The 25,428-nt window shown below is 36.4% G+C and overlaps 1 protein-coding gene across 1 annotated transcript in view; it reads right to left on the reverse strand.

The window, feature by feature from the left end:
* The window catches only part of htt (huntingtin), a 1,164,033-nt gene that overhangs the window by 213,492 nt on the left and 925,113 nt on the right, over positions 1 to 25,428 (reverse strand). Inside the window, exon 48 of the mRNA XM_090393484.1 lies at positions 1,213 to 1,476. Coding sequence (XP_090249610.1) covers positions 1,213 to 1,476 — 264 coding nt within the window. The remainder of the gene's footprint in view (positions 1 to 1,212; positions 1,477 to 25,428) is intronic.

A 25,428-nucleotide genomic window follows, 5' to 3' on the forward strand; every position in this document is an offset into this window, starting at 1 on the left:
CAAATGTTTGCTGATGAGGTAAAGTTAGGTAGAATTACCACGAATAGTGCTATTGCTAATTCTCAATAGAAAGATATGAATAGACTTTTAGCTTGGACAAATGAGTGGAGTTACAGTTTTAATGTTAATAAAGTAAAAGTGCTGCATTTTGGGGTGCAAAAGTATAAGGCTGTGTACTATATCAATGGTGCTGTACTGAGGGAAGTGGATGAGATTAGAGAGTGATGGTTGATAGCAGACTGAAGTTTAGAGGGCATATTGGTAGTGTTTCAAAGTCTGCACATCATAGTGCTGCTATGATAAGAAGTACTCTATCATGTAGAGAAGTGGTTGTGCCCCTGTATAAAGCACTAAATACCAGGTGTCCAGATCTCAGCACAATATGGAGACATTGGAGAGGGCCCAGAGGTAAGTGACTAAGACAATATCAGGACTTTGGACTGCTGGCTATGAAGAGATATTGAAAAAAAAAAGTGGATTGTAGAGTTTAGTGGATAGGAGGAAAAGAAGTGATATGAAAGAGACATTCAAGTTAATGAGAGAATTTCATCAAATTAATCCAGATGAGATTATAAAAAGAGTAGATGGTGAGAGGGGAAAACCAGAGGTCATCCCTGGAAGTTATGTAAGAGTGTGGTGAAGAGGGGTGTGAGAAGTAGATTTTTTACATGGAGAATTGTCAGTGAATGGAATGCATTACCAGAATGTGTTGTTAATTCAAGGAGTGTCAAGGATTTTATGATTCGGTATGATAAATATGTTGTCAGTTGAATGAACCTCCCAAGATGAGTCGGCAGACTCATCGTGGGAGGGTGGAACAACAACAATAATAATAATTGACTTTGGTCTCCCTTCCTTGCACAAGTACAAGGCACAGGTTATCCTTCTTGCCTGTGCTTTGTACTAATCATGGGCTAATCTCCTTTTTCTCTCTTTTCTTTTTTCTAACCAATGCCAGAAACTTCTCACCCTTATTCCCACTTATATTGAAAAAAAGTGGATTGTAGATTGTAGTGTATGTTATCTACATAAAATGATGAAATAATATAAATAATTTTACAAGCTATTTCCCTTAATTCATAACTGTCTATTCCTTAGTGTGTGTAACTCTAAGCCTGACTTTCTGTTTAGAAATTTTGACAGCATACAAACAGGATTTGTAGTGTGTACTTTTCTGACTGTAATGAGTATAGTTTTGCAGTTAATACTTACAGATCTAGCCACTTCAGTAAGTAAGGTCAGTGGTGTTTTGGGACATGCTTGGGGAGAAAGCCACTGACTGTATAGATCCAATAAGAAGTGCAGGCATGAATGTATGTCAAGTCCTGCTGCTGCTAAACTTTGTTCCCTTTGGTGAAAACTAGCAGCACCTCCTAAAGTTGTGGACAAAGGACTGGAACCAGATGATATGGATCCATCACGATCCTCTCCTTCATCTAACAATCCTGCTGCTGCATAAAGATATTCTAAAGAAACCTATTAAAATACAATTCGTAGAACCAGTTATATATTCAAATGTCTTATCTTAGTGCATGAAATTTCAAAAAAAAAAAAAAAAAAAAAAAACGATTTTGTCCTTTCAACACACAATACATTTTATTTGTATTTTCAAAACAGTCTTCTAAAAAACAGAAAGAAAGAAAACAACAACAAATAAAAAAAAACAGAAATTACAATACTACTCTTATATGAAGCACTTTATTATCACATGCTGACCTAAAGCTGCTTTAGCTTAATTTTTGTTTTGTGCAATTCTATCATTAAAATGGTCTAACTCAAGAAATAATAATACTAAATACCAGATTTCATTAAATTTCAAACAAGCCAGAACAGAAATGAAAAAAATCTTAGTTCAAATCATTTTGCAAAATAAACATGAAATTTATACTGAGGGGAGAAGGATGATCTATTATCAGTTGTGAACCTAGAACTTTTTAAAAATAAAATTTACTAGAAAGCAGGATTTTTGATTGTTGATATATTCACTGTTTTCTCAAGAATGATCACAATATATAATACAAATTTATCATATTCAAGACAAAAACATTAATAATTATTAATATAATTCAGGCAGTACATGTGATGTCCAAAGACCTAATGGAAGGACTACACTTTCTAATTATGAGGAGTGTATAGAAAGTAAGGACCAGTCAAGAATTAAAAACTGTTAGAGAAGGAAAAAAAAGTTATTATTTGGCAAAATACTTACATATATATACTTTGTTTTTCTGCATAGTTGTCATTGACTTCCACACATTTTTGGTATCATAGCACCAGTTTCTTTATACCTTCATCAAAAAGTGTCGCTAATGAGTTCAACCACTGATTAACGCTGTTATTCATTTCCTCATTTTCTTCAACGTACTGAGATGGGAGTCACTGCTTCATATGAAGAAAGAAGAGACAGTTATTGGGCACAAGGTAAGGGCCTTAGGGTGGGTGGTCGAAAAGTTTCTGCAGTACTATTGTTTTCTGCAAACAAAAAACCATATCATACCATGAACCTGGCAGGACTTTTTATCACAGCACTCATTATAAAGTATTTGTGGAAGACAACAAAAGATAGTGCGACGAAAGTAAAATGGGCTAGCAAATGAGTTGCTCTATGCATGCACAACTCCTCTCTGATATCTTACTGGGCAGTAAATTTTGAATGGACCTTACTTTCTAGACATGCTTTGTATTATTCACACAAAGCTTAATCATACTCCTTCTTAAGCTCATCTACTGACCAAGTTCTCATGATCACTATACTACCATGAATGCATGGTCCCTCTCCAATATCTTATTTTGGCAGTAAATTTTGAATGGACCTTACTTTCTGGAATTTCTTTCTTTCTCTTTCTTAATCATTCCCTCTTTTACCTTTACGGTGTCAAGGGTTTCTATTCCTTATAACCACAACAGTTATATGAGGATAAGGTGGTCGGCCCTATGCCTCCCGGTATATCCTATCTCAGTAGAAGCATTATGTTCTTAAGGCAGGATTTTTCCTCCTGCAGTCCATGCTAAGACCAGCTAACTTAGCTATGTCTGAGAAAGATTCTAAGCTCCTCATGTCAGCGACAGGAATTGAACCCAGGACACTTCTTTCCCAGACATATGGTTGTGAAGCGCATAGCCACTCGGCTAACTACGTGGACTACTTTCTGGACACACTTTGTATTATTCACACAAAGCCTAATCATACTCCTTCTTAAGCTAATTTACTGGCAAAGTTCTCATGATACTGTGTCAACCCATTCTACTCATTCATTCATCTCAGCAAAAAAAGACTAGTTCTTACACCCTTGAAAACTAATGCAACTTCAAGAGGAGACTTATTTTTACTCCTGCCATGTAAGAATTTTCTCTTATTAATAAGAAGAAACTCAAATGATTAATTAATAATCAACCTTAGAAAACCCTTTAAGTAATGCAATTATGTTTTGTGTCATATCCCTTCTTTTCCACCTATCAAACAAATTTTGTAAGCCCTTCAAAAAGAAACATTGCACAGGGCTGTCTCCCTTTTGGTCACTCAGAATCCTTTGGATTCTTTCCACTACTTCCTCATTCCCATGTAAGCCATATAACCAAATCTCTGCAGAAGTAGTCCAAATGTGGTCATATTAAAATCTTATATAGAGGAACAATGACTTCCTTATCTCTACTTATCAATGTATCATCATCATCAAATTCCTGACATATACCCTTGAGGGATGTAGAGGATCTTATGATAGTACTACATAAAAAGTTACATCATTACTAACTTCCTATCAACAATTTTCCTCCAAATTAGCCTGTTAGCTGTCAACATTCAAATATTATCAGATCTTATATGTCTGCCATCTAAGACACTTTTTACTGTATCAATCCACCTACATCTTGGTCTTCCTCTAGGTCTTTTTTCTACCATTCTAGCAAAGAACACTTGTTTAGCTAATCTTTCCTCTCCCATTCTGTTTAACTAGCCATACCACCTAAGATTAGCCCTGCTAACACATTCTTGAATGCTAACAATATCAAATTCTTTCCTCATATCCTCATTTTTAATATGATACTGCCACCTGTTCAGTCCCCTAATCTTTCTAAGGCCTCTCATATCTGTGGTCCCCAGTCTTTGATCGAGAGTTTTATTTCTAACCCATTATCATTGTGTTATTCGAGCAATTTTTGTCCCTTTTGCAATATGCATTCTGAAATCCCCCCCCCCTCAAATCTGCACAAATTTCGTGGTGATCTGCTATCACCACGAAATCCCTAGCCTCATCCATTTTCTGCAGTCCAGTTCTGGCACTGTAATACAGTTTGTAATATTATATTTAATCACAAAGTGCATAATCTTATGATTTGTCATATTCAACTGGTAACCATTACCCAAGAAATGTGTTCATTTCTTGTAGTGTCCAGTATATTATAGTTGGAATTTGGATCCTGAAGGTGAGGTATTAGTCAGAAGTTGCTACTTCCTAGCCAGAGGCGGCTAGGAAGTAGCAACTTCCTAATTGATGACTATGAAAGATTCTAAACTTCTCATAGCATCTGGCAAGAAACACATCCCAAGAGGATTTAGAAAAATCTATACACCGTGCTGGTCAATTGAAAGTAGTATTCTTTTGGCAGCGTATGAACAACCAAACATCCAGACACTGCTTCTGCCTTCTTAAGGTCCTTGGACGAGGATAGCTCACCGGCATGAAGAAATGAACAACCTCAACTTTACCAGAGTAAAGTTGAGGTTGTTCATTTCTTCATGCTGGATCAAGTCACAAGACTTGGTCACTGTCCTGTTCACTGGAAAGCACCAGCACTATAAACAGGACTAAAGGAAAAGTAAACCCTAAAAGTATTGAAAACATCTTAGCAAAAAGCTAAACCCAAAACTCCCACAGCCACCAAAAAAGAAATCCATCATCTTTATAAAAAAGTTTTCTTATCATGTCCTACATCTACAGCAAACTACAATCCAGTAACTAGATGAAATTGATGCAGCACTCAAAACAATTAATACAGGTAAAGCTTCTAGAGTTGATGGCATCCTTCCATACTTTCTTACTCATCTTGGCCCAATAGCCAAATCCTGGTTATCTAATTTCTTCTCCTCAATAATATACAATGAACAGCTCTCAAAACTTTGGCATGACTCAAAGATAATAGCCCTGCCAAAACTCAATAAGCCAATTGATGATCCTAATAACTACTGCCCTATAACATTATTCTGCACTCCTTAAAACTTTTTGAAAGGAATATCCTCTCTAGAATTTCTCCAAAAATAGAAACCATTTTACCCAGTGAACATGTTGGGTTTAGGCCTGGCATGAGCTGCTGTGACCAGTTCCTAGTTCTCACAACCAATATAGAACTGGATATCAAAAGAGTTTAAAAACAGGTACTGCCTTTATAGACCTAACATCAGCTTATGATACCATATGGAAGAAAAGTTACTGTATAAAGCAACTAAAATAATTAACTGCCAAAAGAGCTCTAAAATTACTAGAACAAATGTTCTCCAATAGGAAAATAAAGGTTCATCTGAATTCACAAAAAAAACAAAACATTTATCTTACAGGATGAATTGCCACAAAGATCTGTCCTCACCCCAGCTTTATTCAACCTGCACATAAGTGATCTTCCTCCACACTAGTTGAAAGTTCATCTATGTCCAAGACAGTATCTTCGAAGACCTTGAGGAAACAATGAGCAAAAATCTGCTCATTGTTTGAACAGCTCTCAAAACCCATCTCCTAATCCCAGCAAAATTGTTGTCTCTGCTTTCCATTTAAATAACCACAAGGCTCACAGAAAACTAAAAATAAACTTCTGTAACAGGACTCTAATCCATGAAAGTAACCCTCGTTACTCTGGTGTCACACTTGACCAAGGTCTAATTTATTGAAAACATTTGGAAAAAACTAAGTTAAAAATATCTGCTAGGAACAATATCATAAACAAGATGAAAGGCATAACTTCAGGTTGCAATGCCTCGACTCTTAGAACAGCAGCCCGGGTTCTAGCCTTCCCTGTTGAGGAGTATTGTTCACCAGTTTGGAGCCAAAGTAATCACACAACTCTTGTGGACACACAGCCTACCATAACAATGAAAACAATCTCTGGTACCTTACAATCTACTCCTCTTCCATGGTTAACCTCTTCTTTCCTACATCACCCCTCCATAGAAATAAAGAAAATCAGAAATAACATGTATATTCCTAAATATTGAGATATCTCTTCACCTCCAGATCTCAAACATGGCTTGTGGAATTACCAGATAATGGTCCTGGTGGAGAACACTTTGGAATGTACTACAAACAAGTACATGATTCTTGGGATGAGGAAATAGTGGAGAGGATTCAGAGGAAAGTGGCTAAATGTGCTGTGGAATATAACTATGAAAAAATATTGCAGGTTTGTGGATTACAGAAGTTGGTTGAAAGCCAAAAAGAGGGTTACATAAGTTATTAAAAAGCTTTTTGTAGGATCAAGAACTTTTTCAGTACATAACTAATGGGGAAGGGGTAGAAAAAGTGTTTGTCCCTGGAAGTTGAGTAATGGTGTAGTCAGCAAGAGTGTTGGGAATACATTATTTCAGCAAGTCGTCAGACTCCATGGAGGTTCCTGTATTATAATATTTTGAAACCAAATTATCTTTAAAATCAAGAAGAGTTTCAGGTCTGAAGTTAATTATATCAGACAAATTATATATATATATATTTTTTTTTTATGTTGAGCCCATACACAAGATGTTGGTTGATCAACCTATAGTACATTAGTGTGTATGGGTGGGCTGGGAGAGAAGGTACTTGTTCACATTTGATTTGAATGACTGTATATCATATTCCCTGGGGAAACACAATAAGACAAGGGGAAGATTGCTCACAGCACAGTAGTTGCAGGGATGTAGGAGGAAGAAAAGAAACTTGTTTAGTGGGTTTCAAGGTGCACTGTGAAGGGATGTTGAGCAGCAGCTGCACATGTTCCAATGAGCTTAGTACTAAGTGGGGAATTATTCATGCTATTTCAGATAAACATTTTCCATGGAAATACAGTCATCCCTCGTCTTACATCCAGGTTCCGTTCCAGCAGGCAGGACATAAGTCGAATCGGACATAAGTCGATACATTAAATCAACAGAGTTATAGGGGTTAGGGACTTAACAGTAATAAGTATAATGTAATTTTAATTTTTAAACCTTATTATAAAACTGTACTGTGTGTTACTGCCACTGTAAAACAGGAGAACAATCACCCAAATCTTCCTGTACAATCACATCAACATTACCTTCCCTATTGGAAGGACCAGACTGCAGCTCTTCTGGGGTAGCCTTTGTTTTTTTGATGAAAATGTCCAGTGTGCTTTGCTTCTTCTTCTTCTTTTCCTCATAAATTTGTTCATAACAAGCAAACGCATCATGTACTTTCGTTTCTATTATTAAGTAGCGTTCAACATTGGGGGTCCATGTCTTCAGCCATTTTGAGGACATCGCTAACTGCAGAGAACACTTCTGCAAGACCCTTCACAGCAAATTGTTTAACTACCTCTTCCTGTTTCTCTTTTTCCTCTTCCTTTTCTCGTTTTTCATCTTCTGCAACAGTTGTTCATCTAGTTCGACCAATCTACTCTTCAGGGGAACTTTCAACGAGTTGAATTATGTCCTCATCATTCACTTTGAGATTCAGATTGTTTGCTAGACCCACTATTACAAATGTCTTTTTCCATATGCCACTTACATTGAGAGGTCACTTTGTCCCAAGCCACAGCAATATTTTTAATAGCATGATAAATATTGAATGCTTTCCAGAATTGCATGAGAGTCTGGTCATTTCCTTCAGTAGCAGAAATGGTTCTGCAACTGGTGTGTGTGAAATGGTGCATGTGAAAAAGTTCTCCATAGATAATAAGCCTTAAACACTGCAAGAATTCCCTGATCCATCGGTTGGATCAATGAAGTAGTGTTTGGAGGAAGAAACATGACCTTGAACTTGGTGAAGATCACCACTATAAGATGTATAGCATGGATGACCTGGAGCATTATCTAGAATAAAATATTAAATTCTACATTTTCTTTCACACAATAGCTTTTTATTTCACTCGCATAACAGTTGATTAAGGCATTCTCAATTTTGAGTCATCCACGATTTCTTATTGCTCCCAAAATGAATTGGGAGTATGCTTCCTAATGTTTCTGAAGATTTCTGGATTCTCACTGTGCCACATTACAAATAGTTTCAGTTTATATCCAGCCACATTACCCAAATGTGGTTATCGTAATATGAGCATACCCCTGCTAAGGGATATACTCTTTTGGTTCAGGTTCTCTATCCATGATGCAAGTAGCTTTTCCATATTACCGATGGGATCTTGTCGTTGCTTCATCACTATCATCGATTTAATGGAAGCAGATCCTTTCACAGCCTCTACGATTTTATCCTTATTTTTCAAAGTGGTAGTCACTATAGAATGAGAGCATCGGAAGTTTCAAGATCAATTGCTCACCTCTTTTTCTGTGATTCTTCACTAGGTTTTTTGATTGTGATTGCAGTGGCCATATTGCACAAAACATCACGAAATAACTAACAATAAATATCCAAATAATCCATTTCTCAAACACAAAATCAACATAGGAACTAATAAATTAAAGACTTAATTCTGTATGTTAGTCAAGTAAATAATAGTTTAATATCCGACGTTTCACTGACTAATATCTGTCAGCATTTTCAAAGGATACACTGGTAAGCAATAGAAAGTAACAAAAACTAGGAAACTAACCGACAATTCTAAAAATTATAATTTTTAGAATTGTCAGTTAGTTTCCTAGTTTTTGTTACTTTCTATTGCTTACCAGTGTATCCTTTGAAAATGCTGACAGATATTAGTCAGTGAAACGTCGGATATTAAACTATTATTTACTTGACTAACATACAGAATTAAGTCTTTAATTTATTAATACTAGTGGTCAAGAAAAAGATCATAATACAACATAGGAACTGTTGAAGACACGTGCAGACTGCCCAGGGAGGTTACAGGTGAAAGCACTGTTGCCACTATGCATGCTTTACCCTATGCTCGCTTGCGTCTTGTTCAAAAGTATAGCCGAAAATGTTATTTATTCCCTTATGGGATCACGGATGTATCTTCAAAAAGGACGTAACTCGAATGGACATAAGTCGATTGATGACTGTATTTGTAGAATACACATAGTGCGGTGACCAATCGTCTGTGCGAAAGTGGGGAGAGTGAGTTGGTAAGAGATGGGTCATTAATAAGTCTGATTGATCTCCTCTGTATTGAGTTGAGCATTTTGAGGGAGCTTTGGGGGATCCACCTGATAAGAGAGCAGTACTCGATGGTTGGGCAGATTTGTATAAGGTTACCAGTTGTTCAGGGGTGAAGTAACGTCTTGAGCAAAAGAGAAATCCTAGTTTTTTAGAGGCTGAGGATGCAATGGTTATTTTGTGTTTATGCCAAGAGAGGCTTGATGTCAGAGTAATTCCAAGAAGGGAAATCTCAAACTGTCTGGAAATTTGGGTGTTGTCAAAAATAATACTGGGAGAAAATGGTTATTTTTATGAGAAATAAGACAGTACTGGGTCTTATTAGCACTGAAATTGACTAGGTTATCTAAACCCCATTGGAGGATGGCTTGGAGATCAGAATTGAGGGCAGTTGTGGTTGATGTTCTGTAGGTTGAGGTGAGTTGTGTGGAGTAAGGTTTATCATAAGAAAGGCAGGAGTGCAATGTGCTGTCATCTGCAAAACTGTGCATTATGTTGGAGGTAATCTGAAGTAGGTCAATGATATATATATATATATATATATATAGTGCAGGAAGAGGGTTGGTGAGAAGACAGAACCTTGCGGAACCCCGGCATTAGTTGAATGGTGGGAGGATAAGGAACCATCCACCACCACACATCGTGTGAATCCAGATAGAAAGCTGGCAGTACAACTACAGAAGTCTTGAGACAAACCAAACGATGGCAACTTACTTAGTAAGCCCTTGTGCCAGACCCGGTCAAATGTCTTGGAGATATCAAATGCAACCATTTGAGATTTGCCAAACTTTTCCATGGCATTTGTCCAGAGATGGGTGACATACGTGAGCAGATCTCCTGTTGTTCGGCAGCGACGGAATCCATACTGGCAGTCATTTATTAGATGGGTAGCTTCAAGGTAGTATAGGAGTTGGGAATTGATGACTTTTTTAAAAATTGATTTTTTGCTTATAATTAAATTAACAGGTTATTTTTTGTTATTAATTTCCTGTTATTTTAACAAATTTTGGCAAATAGGCCATCACTTGGAAAAACAAGTAATTCAGAGGACATAAATGAGTCACCGCTCATAAAACATGTTTGGCAAATGATTAGGATGTGATCACACCAATCACACTGTAATTGGTTCTTTTGTCGCGTGGCATGACTTTCTGCGGCAGTTTTATTACACACATTTTTGTAATTTTAGGGAGTTAATTATAAAAAAACAGCAGAATTCAAAAGTTCAAAAAAAACTTGATAGTTTTTTTTTCAAAGCAGGATTACCTAAACCAAGCGCCTCAATATCGAAATTAACTTATCTAAAAGTGTATGTAAAACAATTTTTTTGTTATTACGGTGCTAATATTGATAAAATTGCAGTATAATGCTACAGATATTTTTATGTTAAAAAATTTGCGATTTAACGGACACCCTCTTAGCCCCTATTAGTCTGTTAAATCGAAGTTTACTGTACTTTGAACAGGACTGAGATGAGCGAGATGGGGCAGTAGTTGGACGGCAATGACATGTCGCCCTTCTTGGGAATGGGTTGAAGAATATAGGCCAATTTCCAAACTCATTGGGATAGATACCAGTGGAGTAAGACAATATATATATATATATATAGGTAACATAGGACAGGGGTCAGTTCTGATACATAAACTTTCAGGACAATTGGAGGAATGCCATCAGGAACAGACTTTTTTGTGTCTAATTTAGACAGTATTTTACTGATCTCTTTCTGGCAAAAGGATATAGTGGGCATTGTATGTTGGGCATCTGGAATGGTTGTGGGACATTTGGCATTGTCAATTATGCATGCCTTGGAAGAAAAGTGTAAGGCCAGGAGATTGGCCTTTTCTGTAGGTGATGATGCAATGGAGCCATTTGGGTATGATAGGGGTGGGAACAGTGTTGGACAATATTCTTGTTTAAATTATATTCATGTTTACAGCTAATAGATGGCATCACCTGAGTTTAGAGTCCTCTCAACAGTTAACCTGTGTTGTAGGAAGTTTTCGGTACAGAGACCACATTATTATGTAAATAAAGAGTTTAATAAAAATAAGCAACTAAAACCTAACAAGTTTTGTAAGTCGTAAGACTTAAATCATCAGGGATACTGTTACATAAAGGTCTTACATGATAACAGCCTCTAAACAATTAAGTACACACATCAGATGTTTTTGATAACTTCACAACTGAAACATATAATTGATAAAATAGAATATAAATGGTAGATTGGTTACTGTATGAGTGCTGGAACATTGCCTTAGCCAACCTGTTTATGGAAAATTTTAAAACGAATGCATTAAAAAACTATCAGAAGAAAGCAAAAATTTGGTTACATTATGTCAATGATATTTTTGTCATTTGATCAGGAACATCATCATCTGAATGATGATGATTACTTTATCTGAGCAAGTTGCATTCCAATATAAAATTTGCTCTTGAACTAGAACAACACAAAAAATTACGATTCCTTGATATCATTGTCGAATTAAACGAAGAGGGAAAAAAAGATTATCCTTTTCCATATACTGAAAACACTACCATCCATTGCAAAAGATAGGTATAATTAAAACTTTATGAGACAGGCCATACAATATATCACAGCACAGCAATTAAAAGGAATGAAGAACTGCACTACCTCAAACAGAACCTCATTCTTAATGGTTTTGTCGGGAGAGATCTGCATGTCTGAATACATAAAAGATGTTGAAAAAAGAAGACAGCATAAATCAGGACTGGAATTCCACACAAACACTACTGCCCATCAAGTACTTTGGCAACAAACAAAAATGTCATATATTGATCGTAACTGTTAATTTGTAAGGAACATTGCCTTAGCCAACCTGTTTATGGAAAATTTCGAAACTAATGCATTAAAAATCAAGGCTTAATTTTACATCAAGTATGGTCTGCTTTCACCAAAAATTTAGCTGCTATGGACCTAGGATATAGCATGCATGATACAACAGAACATGATAGCAACAACTTGCAATGTTCGTTCCAACACACATACAGTAACGAATTTACCATTTGTATTCTGGTTTATCAATTATATGTTATTATTATTATTATTATTACATGACACCTCCAGGAAGTTCAAAGACTCGTCGAGGGAGGGTACCCACTCCACAACTCTCTGCCTCCACCACTCAATCCTCCAACTACACCATCGCTATCTACTGCCCACTACCACTAGTATTTTCATGGACAATCACAAACATCCATGCCCATGGCAGGATTTGAACCCACAGCCTTTTGGCTAGAGAGCGAATACGTTAACTACTAGGCCAACAACAACAATAATAATAATAACCTTTCTTTCTAAGAGTTAATTATAAATATTAATTATAACAATTCTCATGTTAAATCAGGACATCACTTTTGCTGCAATATGTTACTGTCGTGAAGTTATCAAAAACATCTAATAATCTAATATGAATAATTAATTGTTAATAGGCTTTTGTTGTGTAAAACTTTTATGCACCAGTACCCCCTGATGATGTAAGTCTTATGAGTTACAAAACTTGTTGAGTTTTAATTGCTTATTTTTATTAAACTCTTTATTTACATAATAATGTGGTCTCAATACCAAAAACTTCCCACAGAACTGCTAACTACAGTAACGTTTTCAGCAGTTAACTGGTTTGTTTTAAAAAAACTAGCAATATTAGTTAGAAACTGTATATTAGAAGTAGTGGTATTATTTTGTCCTTAAATATAAGTTATTATGTATGGTAAGTTACAAAGTGTGGTACATGGCACTGATACAAAATAGAACAATGGAGCCCAAAGCATCATTGTTCAAGGAATTCAACTTGAAAGAGTGCAGTGCAATATCTGCAAAATGTACTCATTAAATCTAAATGGACTTTGGTTCAAAAGCAAGAGTGGTGAGAGAGAGAGAGTACTGAAAATGTTAGGAAAGTGAATGTCAGAAGTGCATGTTGCATCGAGAGAATGAAGCAGTAGACATTATTATTATTATTAACAACAGACCTTCATGGAGTCAAAAGACTCATTGCAGAAGGCATGCACACTGTCACACACAAAGCCCATCAAATCTTTAAACGCATTCAATATATTTGCATTCACCATAATGTTATGCAATGCATTCCATTCACCAAACACTTTTCATGCAAAAAAACCTGCTCCTTATGGCCCTTCTCATTATCTGTATGTTCACTGGGCATCCATAGATGCTTTAAGGTCACTACGATGCTCAGTGATGTGCCACACCAGGCCTCGTCAATAGTCCTGTTGTATGCTTTTCTGGAGGCTTCAACTCTCTGAAGATCAGTTACTCCACACACACACACACACACACACACACACACACACACACACACACACACACACACACACACACACACACACACACACACACCATCTATCTTATTGACAGTCTACCCCTTCCTCTTTTTTCCAGGAACTTTACTTTCTATTATTGTTCTGAGAAGTCCTCCTATTCTTTCAATGTGTCCAAAATATTTTAACTTTCTTCTGTCAATACCCTTAAGGAGCCATAAAGTTCTACTGATCTTTTCTAACAACTATTCATTTGTATGTCTTTTAGTATATGATATCCTCAACAGCCTTCTGTAATAACACCACATCTCAAAAGCAGCTATCCTTTTCTCATCTGACTTCTTTAGGTTCCAGGGCTCACATCCACAAGTCACTGTTGGAAAAACAACTGCATCCAAAATCCTCAACTTTGTTCCCATGGAAATAGATCCATCCTTCCAGATTTTAGACAAGCCTGACTGCTGTTTTAGCCATTCCTATTCTTCTGAACAGCAATTCTTCACATTAATAATGGATCCCAGGTACTCAAACTTGCTGACTTCCTCAATTCTTTCTCCATTAAGGTACACTTGTTTCTCAAGAGCTTCCCTGTTTGTATTTACTTTGAGAATCATAATCTTTGTCTTGCTAGGATTGAGTTGAAGTCCTCTGTTATTACTGCTCTTGTTAATATTGTCAAGAATTTGTCCCAGTTCTTCCTTGTCATTACAAAGGAGTGTTGTATCAGCAGCATACTTCAGATTACTGATCAATCTACCCTATCCTAATTCCTGTCTTGAGCTTATTTCAATGCTTCACACATGATGTCCTTTGCATATATACTAAACAAGTGAGGAGAAAGTAAACATCCTTGACTAACTCCTTTTCCAACCTGAAGCCAATCAGTCCATCCAACATCTGTTCTTACCATGGCTTCTTGCTCCTTGTACAAGTTGGTTATCAACCTGATAGTGTGTTGAGGAAAACCCATTCTTTTCATTACTTCCCACAGTTTTTACATGCTGAACACTTAAAAGCTTTAGAGTAGTCAAAGAAACACATTAGAGTAGTCAAGAAACAAACCAGAGGAAATCTGAATTCTTTATATTTTTCTGTGATCTGTCTAAGGCAAAGGATCTGATCTCTGGTGCTCTTACCTTTCCTAAAACCTGCTTGTTCCTTGGGTATCTCTACCTCAACTTTGCCCCCAATCCTATTTAGCATGATCTTCAATAAAATTTTGCTTGCATGAGATATTAAACTAACAGTTCTATAGTTCTTGCAAGCTTTCATATCTCCCTTCTTATGTAGTGGTATGAAAACAAACTTCTTCCAATCTCTATGCCATGATCCTATCTCCTATATCCTTGTAATCAATCTATGAAACCCTCTTATCCCTCCATCCCCTGTGGCCTTAATTAACTCTGCACCTGGGACCTTATTGCTGTTAAGCTGCTTAACTGCTCTTTCAACTTAATGCCTAAGTGGTGGAGGTTCCAAATCAGAATTTTCCTGATGAGAGGGCTCCTCTAAATTTTCTTTATCCACTCTGTTGTACAGTTCCTCACAGTATTCTTTCCATCTGTTTTTGATTTCCAATTTTTCTGTTAGTAATGCTCCATTCCTGTCTTTGATGACCAATTTGGGCTTAAACTTGTGCTTTAGGTCACAAACTAAATAAAACATCCTTTTATAATTGTGTCTCCTCATCTGGAACTCTATCTCTTCACATTTATTAGTATTGAACTTTTCCTTGTCTTAAGACTATTACACTTTTTTAATATAATCTTTGTCAAGTAGCTTTATTTTATCCTCCTACATGTTTCGCCAATCTTTTTCTATTGGCATCCTCAGGGAATACAAACTAGTAAGCTAAAATGAAGGTTACAGACTAGGTTATAACTGATGGTTCTAATTCATACAAAAAATTGGTATTGTGCATGACAATGTGCGTGTCTCGTTAACGTCATTTATTCGTTATGGCTCATGACGTAATTGTTATGAAAGTTCATTTCTTTGATGTTTAATGATCTGATAAAAGTTTTCCAAATTTCTGGTAAAATTAGACCTTGATTCTTGTTTAGGTTTTCAGTTTTACGGGCGACTGTAGCTGCTTCTTTAAAGGTTCTTGAATGGTAATTATCTTCTATGTATGGCATAAGGTTCTTATCCCACTCAATGTGATGGTTAGTAGAGGCAAAGTGGCATGAAAAGCCTGAAATGTCTTGTCTGTTATTTCTGACATATCCTATGTGTTCTTTCTTTCTCATTTCAAAGCTTCTAGAGGTCTGACCTACGTAACTAATACCACATGAGCAAGGTATATTATATACTCCAGAGTACTTGTAGAATGGGTGAGGATCTTTCGGTGATCTTAAAAATTTCCGAATAGTGTTGATTGGTTTGAATGCCACTCTGATCTTATGTGGTTTTAAAAGGTTAGCTAATTTTTTGGAAAGGTTGCTGACAAAAGGAATCGTAATTGTACTGATGTATTGGACGTCATCACGTTGTCGATGTGGTATATCAGTAAAGAGAATCTTGTTATAGAGTCTTTTTGGGTAACCATTTAAAGAAAGTTCTCTGGATATTGTGGTTAATTCCGTTAGTAGGTCATCCTTGTCTGTCGTATACTGTATAGCTCTTTTCTTGAGACTATGGATAATGCTAAGTTTCTGAGCTATGTGATGAGCTGAGTTGAAATGGAGGTAACATCCAGTAATGTCCTACCCCCTTCTCCCATTCAATGAAAAATTTCTTCTGAAAAAAAAAAAAAAAAAAATCTGGAAGAAGAATCTGGAAGTTACTTTGGAGGTAGCACAACATGAATAATGGTAACAATTAATTGCATGAGGAGGAACAAAGACCAAGAAAAACCCTGAGTTTTTCAGATGCAAGTAGAAGGAAGAATTATAATGATAAGATGATGGTAATGGATGAAGATAGTGAAATAGTAACTGCTGTAGAAGATATAATTGTGGTATTCAGTGACCACATAAGGGTATTTCATCCTCATCAGAGTGAAATCATGAGAAGGTCAAGTGTAGAAGAAAGAGGAGAGGATGGTTAAATTATGAGTGAGCAAGCAGTATATCATGAAGAAATAAATAAGCTTGATGTCAATAAGATTTGATTACATATTATAAAGGAATGCTCCAGAGAGTTGACAGTAGCACTGACAAGCCTGTTTAATAAGTGTCTTACATCAGAACAGGTCCCAAAGGGAGTGTAAAGAAAGTAAAATTGTTCCACTGCATAAAGGTGGAGATAAGGTTGTGGCTACAAATTATAGGTTAATGTGGTTAATAACAGCAGTATTCTCTTTGAGTGTCACCGTGGGTTTGTTGAAGGAAGATTATGTTTTACTCACTTACTTATATACTATAACAAGGTGATCAATGAATTGAACAAGAGAGATGCATATACAGTGATATATATCTAGATTTTGCAAAAGTTTTTACAGACTGCCACATGATTACCTGTTAAATAAATTAAAATGGATGGGATTGGTTAACAGAAGTTGGATCAATGACTGGTTGTCAGATAGGTATCAGAAATTTGTATATGGGAGTGCAGTATCCCAAAAGAGGGAAAGTCACTAGTGGTGTGCTGCAGGGGTCTCTATTGGAGTTACTGTTGTTAAACTTGTATATTAATGATATTGGGATGGCTTTAACTGTTGATATGCAACTGTTTGTAGATGATGCATAATGGGAGAGAACAATGCAGTCAAGTAGATGTTACAGCCTTATAAGGTGATCAATGATCAGTGATCAAGTGAGTGGAAATATCAGTTCAATGTTGCAAAGTGTAAGGTTTTGAAATTTGGTAAGCTATGATGGGATGCAAAGTATACACTTGGTGGGGAAACTTTGAAGAAGGTAGAGGAGATGAGAGATTTGGAAGTGATGGTGGTGGAGGACAAGTACCCAAAATTCAGAGACCATACTGAAGTCATCACATCAGATAATGGCAATGATTAGGTCAAGAGAAGATTCACAAAAGTGGTAACTGGTCTTTGGAATGTAGAGTATAGAGACAGATTGAAAGAATGTAATTTGCAAAGCTTCATGAATAGGAGGGGTATGATTGAGACATATAAGTTGGTTAGGGGTTGTTACCAGGTTAACATAGAAAAATTTTTCATGGAATATGTGAGCAGGGTAGAAAATGAGAGACTATCCCTGGAAACTGTATAAGGAGGGTGCGAGCAAAAGACTTTATATCTAATTCATAACAACCTCTTTCTCAGAAGCTCCTACACAAGTTCACAACTCATCCATTTTGCTCTTACTTTATCGGCGCTAGATGGCGTTGATGTAGATGATGAAGGTAGTTGCAGTTGGTAGAGACAGAGAATTGTAGAGTAGATGCCCTCTCTTGATGAGTCTTTGGACTCCCTGGAGGTGTTACGTAATAATAATAACAACAACATTAAAAAACAAAATGACACCAAAACTTGTAAAGTGACTTAGATCAGTGTTTCTCAATCAGTGGTACATGCACCACTGGAGATACATAGAAAACAATTTGGTGATATGTGAATAATAGATGGGTGAATTTTTTATCTTTATGAAAGCATGAAAAATCAAATATTAAAAATTTCCTCTATTAAGATAAATAATTACAATGTTTTACCTATGTTTATTCAATTTAGCAGGAGTTCACAAATCATGTTAATTTTCAAATATTTTGTTTGTTAAACCTCTGAGAGGATGGCTATATATTTCTAGGAAAGCTTAACATTGTGAGTGAGTTTTATCTTGCATTGTCTTCTATTCACTCCTGGAAAAGTTTCTGGGAAATAGTACTATCGAAAACATTGGAAAACCAGTACAGTGCATACTGACAGCAACACTGCCTTACATGGCAATGTTGCTATCAGTATGCATTGTTGCTTTAGTAATTTACTGTGCAACATTCAGGATTTAGTAAAGGTCTGTGTTAATCGATGTAATCCATGCCTGCTCGCATTTTCTTTCATTTAACTTCTTTGAATTTCTGTCACTACAATTCCAATTACATTTTCTGGTGATTTATTGCATTTAATTGTTATTGATCACAATTAAATCAGTATGTTAATTTTATTTTATAATTCATTTTGTATTGTACATATTTTAATAAATATTGTAATAAATGGTACCAACATTTTTCAATTCTGGTTTTTGTGGCACAAGTATTAAAAAATATTAAGAACCACTGATTCAAATGATATAATAACCATGAAAGAATTAAAAGAGAACCCAAATAAAATACAAAATGATAAGCAGGCAAAGATGGGATAAATTCTGAAATGTATAAGTTTGCTGGAAAAAAATTTCATCAGAGATTATTGAAATTTTTAAATAAAATATACGTAAATGAACAAATACCAGTAGAATGGAATACCTATATTTAAAAAAGGGATAAAGGAAACCTGCTAATTACAGAGGTATTAGTTTATTGAATGCATGCTACAAAATACATAGCAGATTAACTAATGAAAAAGTTTAATATAGTGAAAAAATATTATTAGAATGTCAAAATGGATTTAGAAAAAAGATGCACTCCAATGTATGCAGTTTTTTGTTTACTACTACTCAAAATAAGAGAATTTAATTTACAAGCTCATCTTTTGTTTGTGGATTATGAAAAAGCATTTGAAAAAGTACAAAAAACAAAACATGTATTGTTTGATATATTACAAGGAATAAATATACTTAAATTTTTATCACAGGTAATAAAATACATGTTATTTTATTACCTGGTACAGAAATTTCTTGAAATAATAAAATAAATATGTTATTATTTGGAGATGATTAAGTAATAATATTGGATAAGGAAGGCAATTTACAAAGAACAATATGTAAAGAAAACAGTGAGAGAGTTAGAATGATTAGTCTTTTGCCACGGTATGACAGTGAAATGTTTAAAAGGAGGGCCTTAATTACAAATGACTTTATGCATGGGTTATGTATGATGAGTGGTGTGGAATTTGTGGATGTGTGGAGTGAGTTCGATGGGCGAAAGGATCTATATAAGATGGATGGCTTGCATTTGAATATTTGAATAGATACGGTGTAAGGAGACTTGAAAAAGTGTTGCTGAATGTAGTGGATGTGCAAAATCAGGGAAACTAGATTTATTAAGGGGGGGGGTAGATATATATACAGTCCTTAGGGAGGCAGTTGAATGTATGAATGAGTATAATATGGCTGAGCGAATAAGGACAACAAATCAGAATGGGAAAGTTAATATAAGGCATCAAGGTAGGGTTGGGGCTAATGGGGGTCTTAAATTTATGTACACTAATGCTAGGAGTATTAGGAACAAGAAGGAAGAGTTTTTGGCCATGGTTGGCACTTCCAGACCACAGGTTATTGGCATTAGTGAATCATGGCTGACTGTAGATGATATAGCTAGTGGGATTGAATGTGATGGGTATAGTGTGTTTAGGAATGACAGGGAGAATAAAATGGGGGGAGGAGTACTGTTGATGATAGCTGATGAGCTGCAGCCAAGGAGAATAGAAGTTGAATTGCAGGATAGAGAAAAGAGCACATCTGAGGCCATTTGGTGTGAGATTGTGGCTAGTAGAACAAAATATACAATTGGGTGCTGCTATAGACCAGGTGATGGAAAAGATGGTGGTGACAGTATGCACAAGCAAATAGAAGAAATGAGTGGAAGGAGGGTAATTGTTATGGGAGATTTCAACTATGGTCGCATTGATTGGAGTGAGGAGAGGACACACGGGAGGAAGGAATTGGATTTTATGCGGTTATTAAGGGATAACTATCTGGGACAGCATGTAATGGAAAATACTAGGGGTCAGAGAGTGCTTGACCTAGTAATTACATCTGAGGATTTGGCTGTAACAAATATGACCACATTGCCACCAATTGGTGAGAGTGATCATAGGGTCTTGACTTGGGAAGTGGCTAAAGGTGTGGAATTTACAATTAAGACAGGGTACATGTGGAATTATCGGGCTGGAAAGTATGACAAGCTTAGCAGTTTGATTGGTTCAGTGCCATGGCATGTATAACTACATGGACTAGAAGTTGATAGTGCATGGGAGGCAGTTAAGAAGTGTTTGCATGAAGCAATGACTGACTGTAAACCTAGAGTCCGAATAATAAATCAAGTAGGGGTTAAATGGATGAATAACACCATTAAGCTTGAGCTGCAAAAAAAGAAACAACTAGAGGGAATTTAAGGAGAAAAGTGACCGGCAGGCACATGAACGGTATAAAGCGCAGGCCAGAAGGGTAACGAGTGTGGTAAGAAAAGCAAAAAAGGATTACGAAAGAACATTGGCCATGCAGGCTAAAGACAATCCTAAACAGTTTTTTCGATATGTTGCAAGTAAAAGGAAAAATGTATATGGCAGAATGATTTTAGAGAATGCCAATGGTAGGGAGGTAACTGAATCAGTGGATATAGTTGAGTTACTGAGTGAGCACTTTGCAAGAATATATCATCCAGGTGGTGACATTGCAGAAACGAATGAACCAGGAGATTATACGGGAATTGTGGTGAATGAAGTGGAGGTGAGTAGTCTATTGCACAACCTCAATGTCAATACATCTGTGGGATTGGATGGTATACCAGCTCGTGTCGTACGAGAAGCAGCTAAAGAATTGTCAGTACCCTTGACCATTTTGTTTAATTTGAGTCTCGGTTAGTCCCGAGGGGGTGGAAAGAGGGGAAAATAGTTCCGCTGCATAAAGGTGGTTCCAAGACTGCTGTTGTAAATTACCGACCGATTAGCACATCAGGAATCATTGTCAAGGTCTTAGAGAAATTAGTCAAGAAAAGAATACAGGATTGGATAGATGAAAATGGGATATTGTATGGGGGACAACTAGGTTTCGTGAAGGGTAGATCATGCCTCAGTAACTTACTCACATTTTATAACACAGTGACGGCTGAACTGGATAAGGGTAATGGGTTTACAGTGATTCTACTGGACCCTGCCAAGGCCTTTGACAGGATACCACATGGAACCCTAATCAGTAAACTGGAGCAGATGGGGATGAATATAGGGTTGGTGAGATGGATAGGAGGGTGGTTGATGGAGAGATACCAGAGAGTGGTTTATTCAGGAGGTTATTTATAAAAGACGGCTTGTGACTAGTGGTGTGCTGCAGGGCTCTGTTCTTGAACCACTGCTTTTCAATTTGTTCATCAATGATATAGGAAAGGATCTGAGAGGAAGCGTTCACTTGTTTGCTGATGATGCAAAGTTGGTAGAACAATTGTGAGTGCACAGGATGTCAAAAGTTTACAGAATGATTTGGATAGTTTGGAGGACCGGGCTAGAAAAAATGGATGTCAATTTAATGTGGCAAAGTGTAAAGTTATGCACTTTGGGGTGAAAAGAATAGCAGTAGCAAATCACATTGGTGGAACCGTACTCCAGGGATTTGGGAGTGTTGGTGGATAGGGAATTGAAGTTTAGGGGGTACATTGCAAAAGTGGCTAAATCAGCCCATCAAATCACTTGGCTTCTGAAAAATACTTTAACATGCAGAGACAAACAAGTTGTTGTTCCTCTGTATTGAGCCTTGATAAGAACCCATCTGGACTACTGTGCCCAGTTATGGGCACCAGGGTTTTTTCCTGATGGGGAGGAAGTGGAGAGGATCCAGAGGCGAGTGACCAAGATGATAGCAGGTCTGTGGAATGAACCTTATGAGAATAGGTTGAAGATTTGTGCGTTGCAGAAATTGGTCGATAGGCGAAGGAGGGGTGATATGATTGAGACATTCAAATTACTGAAGGGTTTCTATAAGATTAATCCAGAAGATATTTTTGAAAATAGGACTGGTGGTGGGAGGACTAGGGGCCATGCATGGAAGTTGGGCAAGAATGTGGTTGACAAGGGTGTTAGAGCTAGGTTTTTTTACTTGGAGAGTGGTGAATGAGTGGAATAAGTTGCCAGAGTCTGTTGTGGGTGCTACGACCGTGAATGAGTTCAAGGCAAGGTATGATAGATAGTGTGTGAATGTCGAATAGTTGTTCTTGACATGATGTTAGGGCCTCCCCTCGATGAGTCTGTCAACTCCTTGGAGTTGCCCGGAATAATAATAATAATAATAATTATAGTAGAACAGTTTGGAATGATAATATTTATTGACAAAACCAAAACAATGGCATTTTATGGAAAAATTCCAGTTAGAAGTAAAATAGTTATAAATAATAATAATTATTATTATTATCCAAGACCCCATGGAGTCAAAGACTCATCTGGGAGGTCCTTGTATCATACACACACACAGCTCCTCATACCGTGCTTTGAATGCACTCAAATTCTCTGCAGACACCACACTCTCAGGCAAGGCGTTCCAATCATTCATAACACTTCATGAAAAAAAAAACTGCTTCTCACTCCCCTACTCGCACCCTCTTTATACAGTTTCCAGGGATGACCTCTGGTTCTCCCCTGATAAATACTTTTAATTATCTTGGATGTGAAATATCATATGAAGGACAAAAGGACACATGGGAGGAGGGAAATGGAATTTATGCACTTGATAAAAAATAATTATCTGATGCTGTATGTGATGGAAAATACCAGAGGTTTGAGTGTGCTAGATCTAAATTAAAGATGCCAAGAAATTATATTCTTGCTTTCATTTTTTATCCAAGTGTAACCAAACAAAGTTTGTGCATGAAGTAACTTCATGACAGGGCAACTCGTATATAGAAACTAATGATTTCACATCACTTGCCTTAGTATCCTATAATGCAAAGCACTTATCCTTACAGACATGTATAATGCTATGCATTATGGGAAGGGTCACTATCCAGACTGGTTTTGACCTTTATTAAGGTCTCATCAGTGGGAACCAAACCCAGAACTGATTCTAAGGTTGAAGAAATGCAGAAGTCATATTTCCATAAACAAGTAGCCAAAAGGTGTTACCTTATTATTAAAATACTCTGGATTAGATAAGTACAGTGGTGCTTCGTAGTTCGTATTTAATTTGTTCCAGAAACCCGTTCGAACTATGAATCGTTCGAAGTCCGAATCAAGATTTTACATAAGAAATAATGGAAAACGAAATAATCCGTTCCATATCCAAAAAATTTCAATAATTTTTTTAAAATTTTATCTATTTTAGGCTTTTTAATATTAATAACAGAAAAAATTAAATAAAATAATCTTATATTTATTTTATTAATTTTAATTATTACAACATAAAAATAACAGTGAAGAATATTTTGTAATATAAAAATCACAAAGACGAAAATAATGCTCCCATTGTTAAGCGTCTTCTTTCTGCTTCTTAGCTGGAGTTGAGAATGCTGATTCACGTTCTCTTTTTTCTGCAGAGAAGAATCTATCTAATGTTGTTTGGCGCTGATGATTTTCTTTGATATTTTTAAAATAATCCATCACGTTGTCATAGAATAAGTTGATATTCCTGGTCACTACTGTCTTATTAGGGTGCCATTTTTCCACAATAGCTCATGTTCTAACCCAAACAGAGAACAATTCTTGAAGGTCAGCATTGGAAATGCATCCTTTGGCATCCTTCTCTTCCATAAAAATTTATATTTCCACTTCTATTTGTTGTTGATCGTGAAGATGTTAAAGTTCTTCTGTGCTGAAGAACTTCAACATCTTCGGTTTTATGATCATCTATTAACTCCTCTACATCCTCATCACTCACCTCTAATCCCATAGCTTTACCCAAAGACACAATTTCGTTTACAACAGACTCTTCTTCACAGCTTACTACTTCACTGACTGAAATTCAATTTGGCCAGAGTTTTTTCCAAGCAGAAATCATTGTTTTAATAGAAACTTCTTTCCATGCCTTATCGACGATCCTTAAGCAATGAAGAATGTTGTAATGCTCTTTCCAAAATTCTTTAAGAGTCAGTTCTGTGGCATTGGTTATTTCAAAGCACTTTTGAAACATGGCCTTAATATACAGTTTTTTGAAGTTTGAAATCACTTGATGGTCCATGGGTTGTATGATAGAAGTGGTATTGGGCGACAAAAACTTTATCTTGATGAAACTGAATTCACCAACTAAATCCTCCTCTAAATTTGGGGGATGAGCAGGAGCATTGTCCATGACTAGAAGAGCTTTTAATGGTAGATTTTTTTCAGTAAGATAAGCTTTTACAGTGGGAGCAAATTCTTGATAAATCCACTCAGTGAAAAACTCTCTGGTAACTCACGCTTTCATGTTGGCCCTCCACATAACACCGAATTTGCTCTTTATGACATTGTTCTTTTTAAAAACGCATGGATTTTCAGAATTGTAAATGAGCAAAGGCTTTATCTTACAGTCTCCACTAGCATTACCACAAAGCAGCAAAGTAATTCTATCTTTCATAGGTTTATATCCCGGTGCAGTCTTTTCTTCTTTTGTGATATAGGTCCTTTTGGGCATTTTTCCAAAAAAGACCTGTTTCATCACAATTAAAAACCTGTTTAGATACAAATTCCTCATTATCCATGTACTCCTTAAAAGTTTTTACAAATTTGTCTACTTCTTCTACATCCGCACTCGCAGCCTCTCCGTGCATGACAACAGTATGGATCCCGGTTCGTTTTTTTTTGAATTTATCGAACCAGCCTCTACTTCCTTTAAACTCCCCATTTTCAGTACTGGTCTCAGGTGCGCATTTCTTAAGTTAACTATGCAGATGTTTGGCTTTCTCACAAATAATTCTCTCAGTAATAACATCACGACATAATTGCTTCTCATTTATCCACACTAAAAGGAGTTTTTCCATCTCTTCAATAACATGCGTTCTCCTAGAGGTCAATGTTGTCACACCTTTAGCCACATTTGCTGCTTTTATGGTCTGGATAGTGGCCCTTCCTATAATGTAATGCATAGCATTATACATGTCTGTAAGGATAAGTGCTTTGCATTATAGGATACTAAGG

Source organism: Typopeltis vanoorti, chromosome 5 (assembly GCF_054136105.1).
Source record: "Typopeltis vanoorti isolate ZY-2024b chromosome 5, IOZ_Tvanoo_1.0, whole genome shotgun sequence".
In the NCBI taxonomy this organism is placed as follows: domain Eukaryota; kingdom Metazoa; phylum Arthropoda; class Arachnida; order Uropygi; family Thelyphonidae; genus Typopeltis; species Typopeltis vanoorti.